Raw genomic sequence first — 19,393 nt, forward strand, 5'->3', positions numbered from 1 at the left:
ACCTGTATCTTAAAGTCTGTTTTGTCTAACTTAATCTAAACCTGTATCTTAAAGTCTGTTTTGTCTAACTTAATCCAAACCTGTATCTTAAAGTCTCTTTTGTCTAACTTAATCTAAACCTGTATCTTAAAGGCTGTTTTGTCTAACTTGATCCAAACCTGTATCCACGTCTTCCCCAGTTTAGAACTCACAGTATTCTTATTCAACGTGTAGTGTTCACTATATACAAGAGGGTTTCATTTTCATGGAGACAAGGAACCAGTCGCTAGATCCGTAACATTTGAAAAGTGTCTTCCTCAACCTATTTCGTAGTTTTCTTGGTCAAACAACATTGTGCGTGCCTGTGGCGTTGTGAATCGGAAGTAGTTTTATCCACTGCTCTTGAACTACTTTGCATATCTTTTGATCTAGGACTTTGTTTCCATCCTTGTTGCTATTAATTGCGCTGCTAGTCCCGACGTGTATAGAGCTGGGAATTAATATTGATCATTCTAATAATGTGTCTGGTAGGCCCACTTATACTATTAAAAGCACGCTGTCATTAGACTACAAGGCTTCTGATGTCTATCTAATGCCCCGCTGAGAAAAAAGAAGGGGTGGTGGGTTGACATTAATGGTGGAAAAGTTTGTAGAGAAATGCAAGCACTTTTATGACCAAATATCAAAATGTGACATCCAAACGTGTCTCTAGTCACGGCTATGAAGTGTTAATACTGACATTTGGCCAGACTTAGCGCCTAGCACTGTTTTCGTATAGCCGTATACAATCGTATGCAAGTCTCTAAGGAGAACAATCTGTTCCATGTACTGCACAATGAAAATGAAGCTGATTATTATTACATAAGACTTGGCGCACTTTTTTAGCGGCCCCCGTAAGGGGAAAAAGCCGCTATTAGGTTTGTGCAAAATGTCCGTCTGTCCGTCTGTCACACTCAGATCTCGAAAACTAGAAGACATATGAAAAATATTATTTCATCATTAAATGCGGCTTGAAAAGTTTAGGTGCAACGGCTACTTTTGGTTTTCTAAAAGCAAACCGTTTAATTTATAAAATTAATTATGCAAGCGATTTTTTCATAAAAATACACCAATTCTAAAACAATTACGTAAATGTAAGGGAGGCAATGTTACAATATGCTAACAAAGATGGACAATTTTTGTGTATTTTTAGTATCACTAAGTCAAATATATTTTAAAAATGTACAGGAAATGTTTACAACAAATATAAATAATAGTTAAAGATGTTTTTTCTGGTCAACTAGCTGCTAAAATTAAAAGAAAACATTTCTGTTTGTTTATAAAGGCTAATAATGCATTTTGTATGTAAATATCACGCACATTTTTTTTAATGGACTTTTTATGCAGCGATTTTCGTGCAGTAGCGTAACGTCGCTACATGACCAGGTGCTAAACCAATTCCTTAAACTTTTTTTAAAAATCAGATTTTATTTATTTTTTCTTTAGTGCCCCCATCCGAATAAAAGAAGATTATTTTTGTGCGTTTTGTCTGTTGGTCGGTCTGTCCGTCACGATTAGATTTAAAAAAAACTAGAACTCTAAAAGCTATTGAAAATCTGATTTACACTTTAATGTTCCTCCCGTAACATCTCAATAGTTTTAAGTATCTAAAAATTGATTGTTCCGGATTTTTTTGTGCAAAACTAATCAACCCCAACAAATGTTTGTTTGCTCTACTAATTTATATTACATTCAATTTCCATGCTTAAACGTTGCAAAAACACATTATCAATAATATGTTGTTCCGTTTTTTATGTAAATAGCATATTAATGCTAAATCAAAATCTCTATACTGACTTATATTTCATTAAGTGTAAAAATGTTCCGGATATTGTTTTATAAAACATGAATTATGCCTAATGATTGTTTGAAATCGCATAATTTACTAATATTACACTTATATTATTTGACAATGCGTCACTATAATTTGGTTATCAATATCAAATTGTTCCGTATTTTCATCTTTAAACAAATTGAACTCCCTCTTCTAATTAATAAACAAATAATCTTCTCATTTACGAAATAATGTTTTTACGGATTTTTATGAAAAATATTTTAACTCACTACTCTCTTACAGTACATTTAACTTTCTACCTAAAACATTAAAAAATCTAATTATCGTTAATATTATGTTCCGATTTTTAAGGAAAACAGAATCCAAACACCAAAGTAAGGTATGAAAATCTCTCCACATGGCTGTAGTACATCTAATTTTTATACGAGACCATCCAAAAAATTTAATTAACGGTATTTCATTTATCTGAAATTCTCTTTTTCTTTTACTATTTATACAAACATCCGGAACAATCTATTATATAAACTTTTCAATTGTGTTCATATCTAAAAATTATTGCGATGTTTTGAAACGTAGAATAAAGGTTAATCAAGTTTTAATAACTTTTAGTTGTTGTTTTTTTTTAATATCAAGATGACGGACAGTCCGACTGACAGACAAAACGCAAAAACAATGCGGCTTTGATCCTTTTTAAATAAATTCTATTAGAACTCAGTGCACCAATGTCTATGAACCCTCGTTAAATATCTCGTGTAAATAAAGACATTTTTTTATGGTACCGGTACTAGCCTATTGTGAGGTAATGGAATTTTTTTCTTTGACGTCATATGAATGGACTCTTTAAATGTAATGTTAAAAGAACGCACTCGGTGCACCAATGTCTATTAACCCTCGAAAAATTGCTTGTATTAATAAAAACATATTTTAGTCTAACTAAGCCGTGTGACGTAGTGTTTTTTTTTTCCTTTGACGTCATATGGAATGAATTCTTTTAAAGAAATGCTAAAAGAACGCACTCGGTGCACCAAAGTCAATGAACACTCGATAAATGGCTCGTAATGATGAAGGCGATTTTTATTCTAGCTAGGCCGTGTGACGTAGTGTTTTTTTTCCTTTGACGTCATATGGAATGAATTCTTTAAATGAAATGCTTAAAGAACGCACTCGGTGCACCAAAGTCAATGAACACTCGATAAATGGCTCGTATCGATGAAGGCGATTTTTAGTCTAGCTAGGCCGTGTGACGTAGTGTTTTTTTTTCCTCTGACGTTATATGGAATTAATTCTTCAAATGAAATGAAAAAAGAACTTGGTATAGTAATGTTTATTAAGCCTCGTTATGTGACTCGCGTTTAAAAAAGGAATGATATCTTGATTTAGATCTAATCTAGATTTTTTAAACTAGATCTAGATTTTTATTACAGTATATCTAGATCTGGATTTATATTCTAATTAAAATTATTTTAGAGTCTATATCTAGAATTTCTAGATCTAGTTTAGACTAAAATAGACTAGATTAAGATGTAGAATTTCAATTTCTAAACTTAAAGTGTAAAAAAAAAGTGTAGATTTTCATTTCCAAACGTTTTGATCAATATTGTAATGTTTTAATATACTAAAACTAATCTACTATTTTTTATTTAATTTAAATTTAAATTTACGGCAAATGAATCTTTGAAACATTATTACTTTTGACCATCGGATGGCTGCCTGGTCGTGCGGTTTTCGCGCTAGACTGTCGTTCAGATTTATGGATGGTCCAGGGTTCAAACCCTGCCCGCTCCCATCCCCCGTCGTCCTGCGGGAGGTTTGGACTAGGAAGTAATTATCTTCAACTCTGAAGGAACATCCGAAACATGTAAAACATTTTACATCAAAATTAAATCACCTCTTGAATATTATTTGCGAATATGCAGATCCGACTTCGACGGGAGCCGCCTCTGAGTTTGTGTAACACAAACTCTCTTTGTAATCTTGTTCTTTTCGAATTGGTTTTTTGTATCTTCACTGACATGAAGTTAGAGGAAATTTAAGGGCGTTCAACTGAGTATTAAGGCCGTGGGCTGAATGTACTCTTATGTAGAATTCTATTTTGTGAGCTGCAGAAACCTGCTGTATTACTGCATTCTACGCCTATGTAGAACTCTATTTTGTGAGCTGCAGAAACCTGCTGTATCACTGCATTCTACGCCTATGTAGAACTCTATTTTGTAAGCTGTAGAGGCATGCTGTATCAAAGCATTCTACGCCTAAGTAGAACTCTTTTTTGTAAGCTGTAGAGGCATGCTGTATCAAAGCATTCTACGCCTATGTAGAACTCTATTTTGTAAGCTGTAGAGGCATGCTGTATCACTGCATTCTACGCCTATGTAGAACTCTATTTTGTAAGCTGTAGAGAAGTGATTCCCAAAGTGGTCTATATAGACCCCCAGGGGTCTACGAGGACTTCCAAGGGGTCTACGGAAGTGAAAAAATAAATTGGGGGTCTATGGCCTGTTAATGGGGGTCTACGAAGGCGGATCTCATTGAAGTATGATCATTCATGAAATTGACTCGTTCACACATGATTTGTACCTTAGTTAATCCTTTGAATTTCAACCCTGTTAGTGGAATGATTTTTTTTTATTTAAAGATTTTAACGTATTATTTTAAATACCTTAATTGTGTCTACATGAAAGTAATAATTTACATGGCCGAGTCTTTAAATTAAATGTTGACCGTAAATTGTTGGTTATTAAAAATTTGGCTTCATTCTTTCTTTGTTGAACAACTATTGCATTTGTTCTTTAATTTTATGTAACAAAGTTAGAAGGTATGTTGCTATAAAACCATCAAAGCTGTAACATCGAGAAAAGTCAACATGAAATAAAATAGATTAAGATTTGAAATACTTTTGAAAACTTTTAAATTCAGAATAATGTAGAAAAATGTGGATTAAACATCAGAGAACAGAATAGGTTTGTGAGCGTCTTACAATATATTTACTTAGGCTTATATTAAACTCTAAAAAACTGCACACTATAAGCAGAATATTGACTTTGCCAACCATTGAAAAGGTTTTACAATCTGTTTTACACAATCCTATATCTGATATCATTAAAAATTCCTCTAAGCAACAATACAGTTCAAAGGTGTAATGGTGAAATAAGTTTTGGACAATGAATGGTTATCGTGTTATTACGATTTACTTTTTAAAAAAAGCTGGACTAGTTAACCTTGCCTGATAATGTAGTGGTATTATTATATTTTTGTTATGAATCAAGAAATTCATAAAGAATTGCTTTTTGCCTGAAATTTTGATAAATTGCTCCTTCACACTGAAGAATGATAGTTTTCGAAAGACTTATCTTTGACACTATTTTTTCTGAGTTCTTGGTTGCTAAGATCCTATTTTAAAACACAGAAATTAAACGGGAATCGGACATAGTCTATTTCATAAACTTGTTTCATAAATTGAATGAGGTTAACTTGCAGCTTTTTCTGGTTCCTTTGTTTGCCACACGTATTCGCGTGTGTGTTGAGGTAAACAATGGGGGTGTGCTCTACTTCCAAACATTGGCCCTGCGGTTTGTTTTGGTCCACGTGACACCTTACTCCAGTGTTAACCCCACATCTTCTAAATGTAGTCCTTCCCACTAGTCATAGCATTCACCCACGTTGCAGTGCTTAATTAGTACTATTATTTGCAGATACAATGAGATACCAGAGATGGCAATTGATGCGGTCATATTTTAGCCGCGTTGCTTTGATTTTGTTTATGAAAATGGCTGTGTACAATCCCATCCTAAATGGTAACCTGTAGCTCCTGCTCTATACTCAATACGTCAATACCCTTGTATAAAATGAGTACCCGTATTTTAAAATGTGTCTTGACACAAACATGAAGTGTTCAAGAAATGTTTAGACTCTGTTACAACGCAAAACTTTTTTATTGTGCATTTCTTAAACATTAAAAGGTTTTCAAATTGCAGCGCATTTTATTTTTGGACTATCTACTGAAGCTCCATTTAAATGTTTACTTAAGTGAAATAATTGGGGGGGGGGGCGGTGTTCTTTGCTTAAATTGTAAGCCTGCATTTAGTTTCCAATTGTTTCTTCTTCTGTTGTTTGTATTGTGTAAGTCGCATTGTGTTGTATGTAGTGACAGGTTGAGATTCCTTTTATTTAGGGAGAGGATGGACGGAGACTTTGATAGTTTAGTTGTGAACGCCCTGGTGGCCTCTCACTTGCTTGTCCAGCTCGCCTATGTCCCGCTGATGCTGCTGTTGGGTTATTTTGAGGCTGATGTTTTTCGAGCAGGTGAACTCGATTGTCCAGGCGTTACGTGTCACCCCGTCTCCTGTCTGCTCATCTTTGTTGTGACAAGACCAGGTGTCAATAACACACAGGCCTAACGAGGTGACGCGCTCCAACTTTTTGTTGTGCAGTTGTCTTAGTTGCTTGAAGAAATATGTTTAGTGTTGAGGTAAGTGGGGTACTCACCTTTCTTCTGTGCTTTGACTTTCTTCTTGTAGTTTAGTAATTTTCGAGTTTGGTGGTAGGTTCTGTTAGCAGTAAACTCACCTTTGTGTGCTTAAACTTTTTGTAGTTTGTGGTAAGTTCTAAGACCTCACCCTACGCTGTGTGTGTGTTGTGGTTGGAGGGATCGGGTCAAGAATGATGCTTTTTGGTCTACGAACTGTTACGTGTACTGAAAGGGACTCACTATTCGCGCGTGACCGGGTTGTCTACTCGTTTTTGTTTCTGATGCGTTAGTCCAAGTTCTCCAAATGGATTCAAACCGTGTTCGCCTCATGAAGTAGTTGTAAGATGTTCTTGCAACTCATTAGTTCGAGAACATTGGGAATGTACAACATGTCACAGAGGCCACTGAACACTTAGGCAAGTTTTTGATTATTCTCTCTCTCTCTCTCCCTTCTTCCCCCCCCCCCTTCCCTCCAACTTTGCTCTTTTTAACTCCACTTGAGTCTGCCCTCTAGTGAGTCCCCCCTAAGCTGTGGGGGAAACAACAACATCAAAAGTGTGGGTTGTAGCCACTTCAGCGCTACTACCTCAACACTTCTGCTCTCTGTGTGATTGTACTAACCTAACAGTTCTTACTTGACTCAACTGCACAACAAAATAGGGCAAATCACTTCATGTAGACAGGAACGTTAACAAGACAGTTTGACTTTGTCTCATTGAAAACAAAATAGGTTTAATTTATAGCTTCTATTGAATACATGCAATCAAGAATGTATATTTCAAACTTAATTCCTCTATACCCCCGCCCTTTTTACTAACATTGAACACAAGTGTAACGTAACATTAGTGATTGTTGTATAATGGATGTACAACCTAGAATGAGATATGTTTTACTTAACATTACTTTACTTTTCACTAACATTGAACACGCGTGCAATGTAACATTATTTATTGTAATGTTAATGGATGTATAATGAGATATATTTAAGTCAGCTAGACTTATGCGATGCTAGATACAATATAAATATTTCAATAAAATTACTTAGAAAATTAGCAGACGATATCAAATTTGAAATACTAACAACGGACTAAATAAGCTGGGACAATTTTGTGTAGTTAACCATCCTTAACTACCCGACAACTTTACTGTTGAAACATAATAATAAATAAAGTAAGTACCGAGTACTAAATAAACTAAAAGTACAAAGTAGACAAGTAAGAACCAAGTAGAAAGTACCCAGAATTTTTTTTACATGAAACGTTGATACTTCTTCCGTTCATGTTCCACTTATCTTTAAGATAGATCAGATCTAAACTGTGATCCTTACAGTCAACTGACTATTAAATCTGTTCATGTTCCACATATCTTTAAGATAGATCAGATCTAAACTGTGATCCTTACAGTCAACTGACCATTAAATCTGTTCATGTTTCACATATCTTTAAGATAGATCAGATCTAAACTGTGATCCTTACAGTCAACTGACCATTAAATCTGTTCATGTTCCACATATCTTTAAGATAAATCAGATCTAAACTGTGATATTTAGAGTCAACTGACCATTAAATCTGTTCATGTTCCACATATCTTTAAGATAGATCAGATCTAAACTGTGATCCTTACAGTCAACTGACCATTAAATCTGTTCATGTTCCACATATCTTTAAGATAGATCAGATCTAAACTGTGATCCTTACAGTCAACTGACCATTAAATCCGTTCATGTTCCACATATCTTTAAGTTAGATCAGATTTAAACTGGTTCCTTACAGTCAACTGACCATTAAATCTGTTCATGTTCCACATATCTTTAAGATAGATCAGATTTAAACTGTGTTCCTTACAGTCAACTGACCATTAAATCTGTTCATGTTCCACATATCTTTAAGATAAATCAGATCTCAACTGTGTTCCTTACAGTGGACTGACCAGTGGAGCTCTGTTATGCCCACACTTCAATCATACTACATATTTTTTTCTTACACAAGAAGACCGGAAGTTCCACTTACTGTTACAGATGACCATGTCCTATATTTAGTCTCAGACTTTGTTTTAATCAGTTTATGGCGAGTCATAGAGTTTCCACTGAAGATTCTTGGACATTAGATTTAGTACAGTGGTAGTCATTGGAGTTAGTGGAATGCTGAGTTGCGGAGTTGACTATTCGAGTCAGGGGTAGTTCTTTGGTTCCTGAATCACTGATTTTTTTATTTTTTTTGGTCATGTAACATGTAGACTAAAGGCACTTCAGTAAGATCATTACATTTGTTTTAAAGGTATTTATACATTATTTATACAATATCTTCCCCTAGACAAAATTCTTGTCAACGAAGATCTCTATAAAGTTGTTGACGAATACAGAACAAAATACATGAGCCTGGCCTAGATTATATTAGTTGGTGCCGAATAATCCGAGCAGTCTACTAGTACACAACTAACACATTCCTCACCAACTGAAGAACGCAAAGATTTACGTTTTGTTTATTTCAAAGGCTTGTTTGTGTATCTTACAAATCTGATAAAATCTTTACGAGAAATGAGACTTGAGAATTCAATCAAATTTTAGAGCTGGTACATTCTCTGAGAGAAATGAGAGTTAATTGAGGATTAAGTCAATGTTATGTTTATCTAATAGAGCGGATATATCTCCACTCTCTATGAGAAATGATACTTATTGAGTCAATGTTATGTTTATCTAATAGAGCGGATATATCTCCACTCTCTATGAGAAATGATACTTATTGAGTCAATGTTATGTTTATCTAATAGAGCGGATATATCTCCACTCTCTATGAGAAATGATCCTTAATTTTTGAGGATTAAGTCAATGTTATGTTTATCTAATAGAGCGGATATATCTACACTGTCTACGAGAAATGAGACTTATTGAGACAATAGTGTAATGATAGCCTTCGACCTCTCTTCGTGAAACTTAGAACATATCTGTAGGAGCCTCCGCCCCCCTGATAGATGGAAATCTCCTAACTAGCTTAGTACGGTCATTGAAGTGAGCAACTCGACGTGAAATGTTACTGTGAGGGGGGAGGGGTTGTGGAGTGTCTGGAGGAGGAGGAGGAATCGTGAATGGGCGTGTGAGAAAGTGCTCGCGTGTGTGTGTCCCTGTCTTTACGCGTGCACGTGAAAGTTTAGGGCGGGTGAGAAGAGGATTGTATTGGAAGGGAGAACACTCTAACTGGAGAATGCGTCATCATTGCATGAAGCTATTCAAATAGATGGTTGATGTAAATTGAATGATGGTTACTTCTCATTGTTTTCACTGGTAAAAGAATGTTTGCCTAGTGGACACAGTGCTACACTTGGACACTCTGGATTGTAGCACTGTTTTTGTGTACAGGGATTTATGTTTCATTGCCCTCATAAGTGACTGTATTAACATCTATTTGTTGTGAGTGACACAGTCGACCTTAGACAAACAGCAATTTGCTTGTAGTGAATATATTCTATTGGAGGAGAATGTGTTGACTTCCATAATGTTTGACCAGTGGCGTAGCTACCAATGTGCGGGTGGTGCGGGCCGCACAGGGCACCAAGTGGAGAGGGGCACCAAAAGTGACCTAAACTCCCCCCAGTGTGTATTAATTTCCTATTTCCCTGAGCTTTTCAGTAAAAATGACTAATTGTATGGACACGAGCAAACATAAACTACTGTATTTTAAACATGAACTAACGATTTATAAACTAGTCATGTCACTATTTTGTTTTATCTCCTTGACTATTTCTTCCATACAATGTAAGCTATAGAACAGTTTGAATCAAATTTACTACATTTATTTCGAACACACGGCCTATGTTGTTACTACACTGATCAATGCTCTGTAATATAAAGAAGAAGATATTCCAACCTTTTCTTACTTCATTGTTTAGTCCATTGGTTTAATCTAGATATTGAGTTTACAAATATATTTCTAAACTCTAGCTCTAAACAATTGTCTTAGTATATTCATTTCTTTATGATTCTTTATAGTTTAATTTTGGAAATAATTCTATTGTAATGTCAATATTTTTAAATAAGCTAACCTTTGTTTTCTACGAGTTTTTTTTTTAATTAACTAGTTAATTGTCACTCAAGGATCTGAAACAGTTCAGCGTGTGGATAGTCAATTCAGAGAGGTGTATAGACATCAAGAATCAGCAAAAGGAAAGTCTAGAAAGCTTTCAAAGGCTTGTTTTTTTTCCGGCAAATGTCAAACGGCGAGAAAGTTCTTAGAAAGTGGATGTGTTATTCGCAAAAAAAAAAAAAGAATCCTTATTTTGCTTCCCCTGCATACTTTTCTCAACAAGATCAAGTACCAAATCTTCATTTAAATCCAAAGATGGATTCAATGAGTGGTGGAGGTTATCCCCGAAAATAGAAAAACACGAGACCAGCAGGGCTCACATTCAGTCATCGCTTGCTTGGAGGGAACTTGAAGTTCGCCTGAGAGTAGGGAACAATATTGACAACAAGGCCCAAGATTTGATTATACAAGAGACGAAAACCTGGAGAGTTAGTAAAATTACTATCAAAGTACGATCCACTCTTGAGGGAGCATGTGCTTCGAACTAAGCTTTGTTCCAGACCGAATACATACATGTCTCCACAAATACAAAATGAATTTATTACAATATTGGGGGATCACGCTAAAAAACAAATCATACTGCAAGTAAAACAAGCCAAATATTTCTCTATTATTTTTGACAGTACACCTGACATCTGAAAAATTGATCAAACTTCCCAAATTTTACTGTACGCTGTCATGGATAATGACGGGGTGCAGGTTTGTGAGTCTTTTGTTGACTTCATCGACACAAAGGACAAGCATGCTGCTGGAATCGCTGAGATGATTCTAGAGAAACTGCGTTCGGATGGCTTAGACATAATGGACTGCAGGGGTCAAGGCTATGATAATGCTGCGGTCATGAAAGGTCAAAACTACGGTGTCCAAAAACGTATTCTAGAAGTCACTATTCATTGCCTGCTCAAACCATTCTCTTAATTTAGCAGAAATTCGAGCTGCTGAAGCTGAAGTCAGTCAATTCGGTAACATTTTTTGGTACACTGGACCGTTTACACGCCTTTTTCTCAACTTCAATACACCGCTGGGATATCAAAATAACCGGAACTAGCCTTAAACGTTTAGTTGAGACCCGCTGGAGCGCCAGAGGAGAAGCCGTCAAGATGGTTAGGGATACATTCATCGACTACATCTGAAGCAGGTGGATTATTGGTTGCTATTCAGTCTTATAGTTTTCTCACCTATCTTGGATTTTGGGCTCCTGTATTAACTGAAATTAATGATGCGCAAGTCTACCTTCAAAAACAAGGATTGTCTATTCAAGACTGCTCACTCAAACTAAAAACATTAGAGACATTTTAAAGTAGTAATCGAGATGACATCGCTGAAGCCAGCATTACCTTTGCCGAAAGCGTGTGTTCAGATCTGAGAATCAGTACAGAACCTCAAGAACGTATTGGCCATAAGAAAAAGATGCCTGGTGAGAAAAGTGACGACTCTGTACTTACACACAAAGAGCTACGAAGGGAAATTTATTCTACCTTGGACAGGATTGTTCAAGAAATAATCACCCGATTCGAGCAACTTCATGATGTAGCAGATAGATATCAAGTTTTGTCGCCTTCCCAGCTATTAAATCCTCAGGTCGAAATCAATCTCGATAGTACTCCTAGCGACATTGATAAAAACGAATTTCTGCTGGAGCGAAAGAGGCTTCAACGGTTTGTCACAGTTTCATCAGAAGCCTCCGCACTTCCAAAACAAGGACCTGTTGAGCTCTTGAAATTTATAAATAAATATCAGCTAGATGATTCAGTCCCGAATATCGTCATCATGATTCGCATATTTTTTACTTTTGCGGTAAACGTCGCTACATGCGAGAGAAGTTTTTCCAAACTTAAACTGATCAAGAATTACTTGCGATCAACGATGACTCACTAATTTGTCAATTTTGTCCATTAAACAAGAGCTGGTGGAAAAAAATTGATAAAATTATTGATACTTTTGCCAGCAAGAAAGCGCGTAAAATTCATTTGTAGTATGTTTATGTAAAAGCGATTTTTTTGAAATAACAATATTTGATTAATGAATATATATTATTTTGAACAAAAAAAGTAAGGTTTTGCAATGTTATTGATTAGTTTTTTTGTTTTTTTTTTGGGGGGGGGGGCATCAAGATGAGTACCGCACCAGGCACCATATACTCTAGCTACGCCACTGTGTTTGACTATTAGCTTTCTTATGAAAACAGATAGTCAGATTAACTATATTCTACATATATGGTCTCAGTATAATGCTATGAGGAAAAACATGGAAGTGTTCTGTGTGTGGTAGATACCTAACGTGGATATTAAAACTCTGTTACAGTACGTGGATTAAAATAACAATAGGACTCTGCATATATATATATATATATATATATATATATATATATATATATATATATATATATATATATATATATATATATATATATATATATATATGTGCATATATGCTCCGTACGGAGAAGATGCATTGCTTAAAGTAGAATTCAAGTTTGTTTCTTTGTGTGATGGATAAATTACTTGGATTAGAATAAAAACTGTATGGCTACTACGTACTTGGATTAGAATAAAACAGTTGTGTGTGTGCGCAAGAGCAGACATGACTTGGATTGAACTCAGTCTGTGTTGACAGGACATGCCCTGACAGTTGTGGAGGAATGTAGCGGCCTTCAATGAGCAGTGACGAGAGTAGCATGTACGTATTGGCTCAGACATTGTCTTCTTCACTTTCTTTGCACTTTTTACACCTTAAGCTTGAAGGGACGTAATCCTTTTAATACTAATCTGAACTATATTAAATACTTTGTTTTCTCGGTGGTATCCCTTTATATTGTCTTTGTCATTACAAATCATAAACAGAAAGAAATAGATCGAGTGAAAACTTGTTAAGTAGATCTAGTAATTAGAGCTTAGGAAATTGGGTGGAAAAAGGAAATAGTTACATTGTTGGAATATCCAAACAGCCTGACAGAAATGTGAGATTGCTTTTATTTCTTTCCCTTCTTACTAAGCTGACATCAACTGTTGTCTGGTACACATGTTGGACACGCTCGGGTCAAGTCCTATTCCTATTCCAATTATCCTAACAAAACATGAATCACAAAAAAAAAAAGAAAATAGTGGTATTAATTAATTTTGTTTTGATATCGAAAAAGGGAAATATATCTTACAATATTGAAATAATACGTCTGCCAATGTAGAGTTAGTTCCTTTAGATAAGCACTGACTATCAAATATATGCTAGTCTGACATTGTTCAGTTCATGATAGTCTAAGCATTCACGTGGTTCTGAGTACTCCATATAATGTGTAGCTTTTTTTTAAAGAAATAAATCACCGACACCAGTTATCTTAAGTTAGGCCGATGTAGAGTAAAGACTAAGACAGATTTATGGAAAATTGTTGTGATTACTTGAAAGCAAAAACTATTTTTTTTATTCCTACAATTGAAGAAGACTTTCTGTCGCCAACAAGCAAGAGAAACATCTCACGATTGGACTAAATGTGCGTGTGTGGCCTTTTCAACCTTTGACCGGTTTATGTTCTCGTGTGTGTGTGAGCTCTTTTCCAATCTTTGTGAATGTTGAATGAGGTTAAGTTTGCTCTGAATGCGACACACTTAACAAGCTACAGCAAGGGTCAGGCCACCTTCTTCAGTCCCCTTTCCGTCATTTTCTTCCTCACTGCCTGTAATATTACGTTGTTACTTTTGACACGGACTCAGGGCTAAGTAGATAGTCTCCAATAGTTATTGTTGGTGAAATTCTCTCTCCGAGAGCCGAATACAGAGCTTGCAATCTATGGGGGCAGATGATGTAAAGCTTGCCTGTTTTCTATGGCCGAAGGTGAACGAGAGTCTCATGTGATCAGCACAACCATCAACCGCCTTTACGTATTCCAGGCAGCCTATAGAAGTTCAAGAAATTCCCGAAGTTCCTAAATGTCACTCTTAGGATTCGAACTCTTATCTTATCTTATATAATACAGACGTTACTTCAAAAAAGAAGATGATTACGTCCTACTCGAGACCTTTCGGTTGGGAAGTCAACGCTTTACCACTCGGCCACCATGCCCCCTAATAAGAGGAATAACTTTCTTTTATCACTAGCACTATTTAAGATTCATAAGCAAACATTCTGGAGCAACTTTAAAATAAATATCAACTTTAATTATACACTAATACAATAATCAACACGAGCTCTATTAACTCTTGGGAACCTCTCTGACTTGGGCTGCCATAAGACCTACGTCTTAACTGACATAAGTCTTCAAGAACGTGCTGCCACATAACTTGCTTACACTTATTACCATTCGTGTGCTGCCTAGATCTACATAGACCCAGTGTTTGCCGATCAAAAGAATGAAGCCATTTTCTTCTTTAAAACTCGTCTGGACTGTTTCTCTCTTTGGAGTCACTACACGGCGTTCCCGTCTCAGTCTTGCAGTAAGTAAAGGAATAGAGAGAAAAGAACTCGCTGCTACCTTCACTAGCTACGTCATCTTTATGTCCTTAGTGTCCCCCCCCTTTCTCTTCCCCTCCTGTCTTATCTGCCTGTGTGTGTGTGTATTGTAGTAGGCTTATAGTGTAGATATCTGACGGTATCCACTGCACGCGTTGCACCAACCGTGTCCCCCATTCTTTCACCTAAACATTTGTACTTACATAGAGAAACCACAAGAAACAATCATCATGGCTGTCACGAGAACATATAGCTAGGAACTACGTGAACGCTGGATTGCTATTTGTTTTTCTAACACACTTGGGACTTGTTACTTTATCACTACGTAGCGGATGCATTCCTAGTTTTTTCTTGATATTCTTTGGTTCATAGTTAAGAGATAAAAAAATAATCACTGGTGTTTGGATGTCGGGAAATAAACGTTCTATCAGCGTGGCTAAATAAAAATGTAACATGAATGATCGCGACTTCCATGTCGCTGTAGTATTCGGGCCTAGAAACACTAGAAATAGCTGCCGATTCTATTGTGTATTGATTGTTGCTGCTAAAGTGACCTATGATTGGATGTTTTATGTCGCCAGTGTTGACGAAATACCTTGCGGTTGTATACCTTAGTGTTTAGGTTGCTATCTGTCTGCACATAACTACTATGTCTTGAGTCACTGACTTTCTTGAGAATGTCATTCCATCAAAGTTTTTCAACTCCTGGCCTTCACACTCCTTGCCTGTGGGGGGATGAACTTTTCCGCCTTACTCAGTTTTTTTTTCCTTCAAGAATGTCTGGCTTGTGTCACGACTGACCATGTCGCAATACCTTGTGCTTTTGATAGTTCCTTTCCGACACTTTTTTTTAGGTCATTGTTTCATCTTGTTCCTTTACCTACTGCCCGTAAGTGACTGGCCAAGTGTTCGATTCCTCAGTTTTGTTTTTTTCAAACTGAGTGACACATAAGTAGTAGAGGGCATTAGGTCCCGCATCCTGGAGCCTCGGGTCAATAGCGCTGTCACTATCGACGCCCAAGAGACATACATAAAATTACATAGATATAATCACATAGAAAGGTATCAAATTTAAACGCCCGTAAAAAAAAAAAAAAAAAAAACCTAACAAAATTAGAATTACTTTGATAAGTTTTTCATTTCCATTGATTTCCTCTTTCCTGATAACATTCTTTTTTTTTTCTTTAAATCATTGGTTTACTTAAGTGTGTTACTTACCAAGTACTTGAGTGTGTTACTTACCCAGTACTTGTGTGTGTTACTTAAGTGTGTTACTTAGGCTACCTAGTACTTGAGTGTGTTTTTTACCTAGTACTTTCAGTGTGTTACTTACCTAGTACTTGAGTGTGTACTCAGTAATGTACTTAACTATTTCAGTAGATACACTTCCATGTAGCAGTACCACTACTTGATCTAAGAAATCATTACTCAAAGAAATGGGGCGGGCCATGTTGATGGATGTTTCGTCTCCAACATCTATTTGGTACAGAGCGAGACCGTGTATCTGGTCAGGCCAATGGCGATACTTTGTATGTACAGCCAACCTTTTAGTCAGCGTGTATCTCAATAGTTTCTGTTGGTAAGCTTCAAATGACATTGTTCTGACTTGATTCCATCCCGTGAGTTCTCCCACCCCTGTTGATAAACCAACGGACAATGGTTGGTGTTGTTCTCGCTAGCAAGTTGTTATCTGTAGCTCTGAATGAAGTTATTCTACACATACAAGCTGAATCGCAAGAGGAGTGAACTTCTTCTACACTATATAAGTTTATATAAGTTATGTATGACTGGTGTCTAAATCCCCCCTAAACCCCCCCCCCCCAGTCCCCGTTATTTTTCCCCTTGCTGTTGCGAAAGATTAGCAAACCCCTCACTGTAGTAAATGAGAGATTCTTTTTAGCAGAAGCACCGAGTTGTTTGATGATACTTTCATTGTCTAGGATGTGGCAGTCCCACTAGGCATAGAGGTGCGTTGATTGTCTCCTCTCTGAAAGTATCTTGATCTTGACTCCCACCACAGACCTGCACTTTGCTGGTGTTTGTTTAACATTCCCCCCCCCCTTTCCTACGGTACATTGTGTGTGTACCGTGGTGACAAGGTGAGAGCCTGCTTGTAATGGATGTTTCTGAGTCGTCTGCTCCATCATGTTGGCACGGAAATCTTCGTCTTATGGATTATAGACCTGCTTCTTCACTTTATAATCCGCTCCGACAAGGACATAACTGTGTGCGGACTTGGTTCATTGGTTTGGGACACTGAAGAGTTCATTGAACGGAGTTCTAAGTTCTAGGTTTCTACAGTTTTGTTTGACGCGTTCGCGATTCTTGCCTAATAAAAGATAACGTTGTTGCTTGTTGTTTGAATGACTGGACTTTGGGTATTATCTGGCTTTGATAGAACTAATTAGTTTAGGCAAGCGTCGACCTGTTGGACGTATATATAGGGCGTTCACTCGTATTCATGTGAGCATTCTAATTAACTCTACGTGGCGATAAGCTTTCTTTGATTGTTTTCTAATTGACGCAGTCGCACTGTGATTTGTCTTATCTTGAATAACCGCGTTTCTTTGCGACATAACGTAATAACTTAAACAAATTGAAGCCGATAAAAAAATGATGCACTAAACTTTTTTACAAACACAATAACGAAATAATTTTATTTTGATATTAATTATCAATTAATTATCGATGATGGGTGATAGGAGAAAGACGCTAAACAATCCGAGGGGAGCTAATCAAGGCGTGAATACAAGACTCTTAGTTGTGTCTGGCAATGTTCAAGATTGGATATACGTCGATAACAGACACCAGCGCAGAGCCAGGTTAGTTCTTTGTCCTCGCCCACTGAGGTCACTGAATGGTTGTGTGAGGGGCGGTCAGTATATGGTCGTCGGACAATCACGGACAGCCACCACCGGGAGATACCGCCCTCCAGATTCCAGTAACAGAACGGCAATAATGCCAAAGACTGAACAAGAACATTGGGCGGTGGATAAAGGCGGGGGAGGCAGGCCCGTAGCGCACGTGAGAAGTGTGTCATGTCCTGTTGAGACAGTGGACGGTGTCCGTGATCAACAGTTTGTTTCCAATGTTTGGCATCTAGGTAACCGTTATTTCACTAGCCGACCTTACTTCATGAACAAGGGCGTCTTTGATCTGTCCACGCAGCATCTGTACCGCCTGTTCCTCGTGCCTTCCACATCAATGAACCCTTTGAACTCATCAATCGCTTCTCACCAGACACCACGACAACCATTTCATTGTCATTCTACTACAATGGCTGGAGTTAAGAATGTGGCGCCACTCAGTGGATTCCAAGAAACTGATTTAGATCAGGATGTACAGATTGAAACTAGCCCATCTGGCAAGTGGACACAGCAGTCCCCATCTAGGATACAGCGACCACTGGAGAGCCCTGGATACAAGCTGGAACCATACCTTTCAGAACCCCACAGTGGTTCTCATCATATTTCTTATGATCAGGATAATATGCCCAACACCAGAATGTTGTTGAAACAGGCATGTAGCCCATGTCAGGATATTATTGTTGAAACACCAGATGACTGTGATGAGGTGTTCTGGCCAACACCTCTGACACAAAGTAGTTCTAAAGGTGCAGCACTCAGGTAAGTTAGACTTCAGATATCATTGTGGTATGGAATGACTTTGTGACACTTTTCAAGTCCTTTCTCTTTGTAACAATAGTATTCAGTTATATTTTAAAATAAAAAGGTTGAAAGGATTTGGGTTTGGGGATAAGGCTTATGAGAACAGGCCAGCATTCTTTGATACTAGAACTCTTATCACAGAGCATCACAGAAATACCAATGAACCTCTTTGGCTAACACTATACTGTAAGAGAACCCTGAGTATTTTAAAAGGCATTGCAAGTAAGTCTGAGAGATGCCAAGATGGATTTTAAATTGTCTATGCAGTGAGGACCAAGAACTCATATGCCATGGAAGATTTTTCATTTGTCTGATGAATCATTTTCAAATGACATCTTCTATAAAGCACTAGCTTAATGAATTATACTTCAATAATCCTTTGCTAAGATGTTTGCAAACAGATATCAGATTTAAGAAAAAAGACATAATGGCCTTCAATATTCTAGGTGTGTTTATTGTCTAATAGGACTGAAAGAATAATTCATAATTATGGGAGTCAGTTCCCTTTGTTTGCACATAATCCTTTTGTAACCAGCCAATTATTGAAACCTATTTGATCACTTGAAAATTACTACATCTTTATTAGATATAGGTCTGATCTTGATTGTGGTAGTAAATAAATATTGTATTATATAGTTACAATGGTTTGGTATTGGGACCAATCCCAAAAGGCTCACAGATTTTGTGAGAACTTGAGCTGTTATATAATCTTCTATGCACTAAAGGTTGATTGTACTCAGACATTATTTTCAAACTGAAGCCTCAGAATGATAACAATCTGTTAAGTGTATCTGTGTGCAAAACGTGTGTGATGTGTATTAATGTGTGGGTAATAAAAACAAAATGGATGAAATAATTATTAGAGCACAAGATCATGTTACTTGTTATACAATGAAATAACTTTTAAGTGGATGGTGTTCATATA

At 36.8% G+C, this 19,393-nt stretch overlaps 1 protein-coding gene across 11 annotated transcripts in view; it reads left to right on the forward strand.

The window, feature by feature from the left end:
• The window catches only part of LOC106054959 (rap guanine nucleotide exchange factor 6-like), a 71,309-nt gene that overhangs the window by 17,621 nt on the left and 34,295 nt on the right, over window positions 1-19,393 (forward strand). For 4 of the 11 annotated variants that reach the window (XM_013211049.2, XM_056020420.1, XM_013211081.2 and 1 more), the window contains exon 1: window positions 16,693-18,426. The exons of 2 other annotated variants lie outside the window; for them this stretch is intronic. In XM_013211049.2, coding sequence (XP_013066503.2) covers window positions 17,489-18,426 — 938 coding nt within the window. In that variant the 5' untranslated portion in view covers window positions 16,693-17,488. Of the gene's footprint in view, window positions 1-12,766; window positions 13,037-14,996; window positions 15,126-16,692; window positions 18,427-19,393 lie in introns of those variants that run through there. 5 more of the 11 variants (XM_013211058.2, XM_013211073.2, XM_056020418.1 and 2 more) reach the window with 4 other exon arrangements.

The sequence above is a fragment of the Biomphalaria glabrata genome, chromosome 2, assembly GCF_947242115.1.
Source record: "Biomphalaria glabrata chromosome 2, xgBioGlab47.1, whole genome shotgun sequence".
NCBI classification, from domain to species: Eukaryota; Metazoa; Mollusca; class Gastropoda; family Planorbidae; genus Biomphalaria; species Biomphalaria glabrata.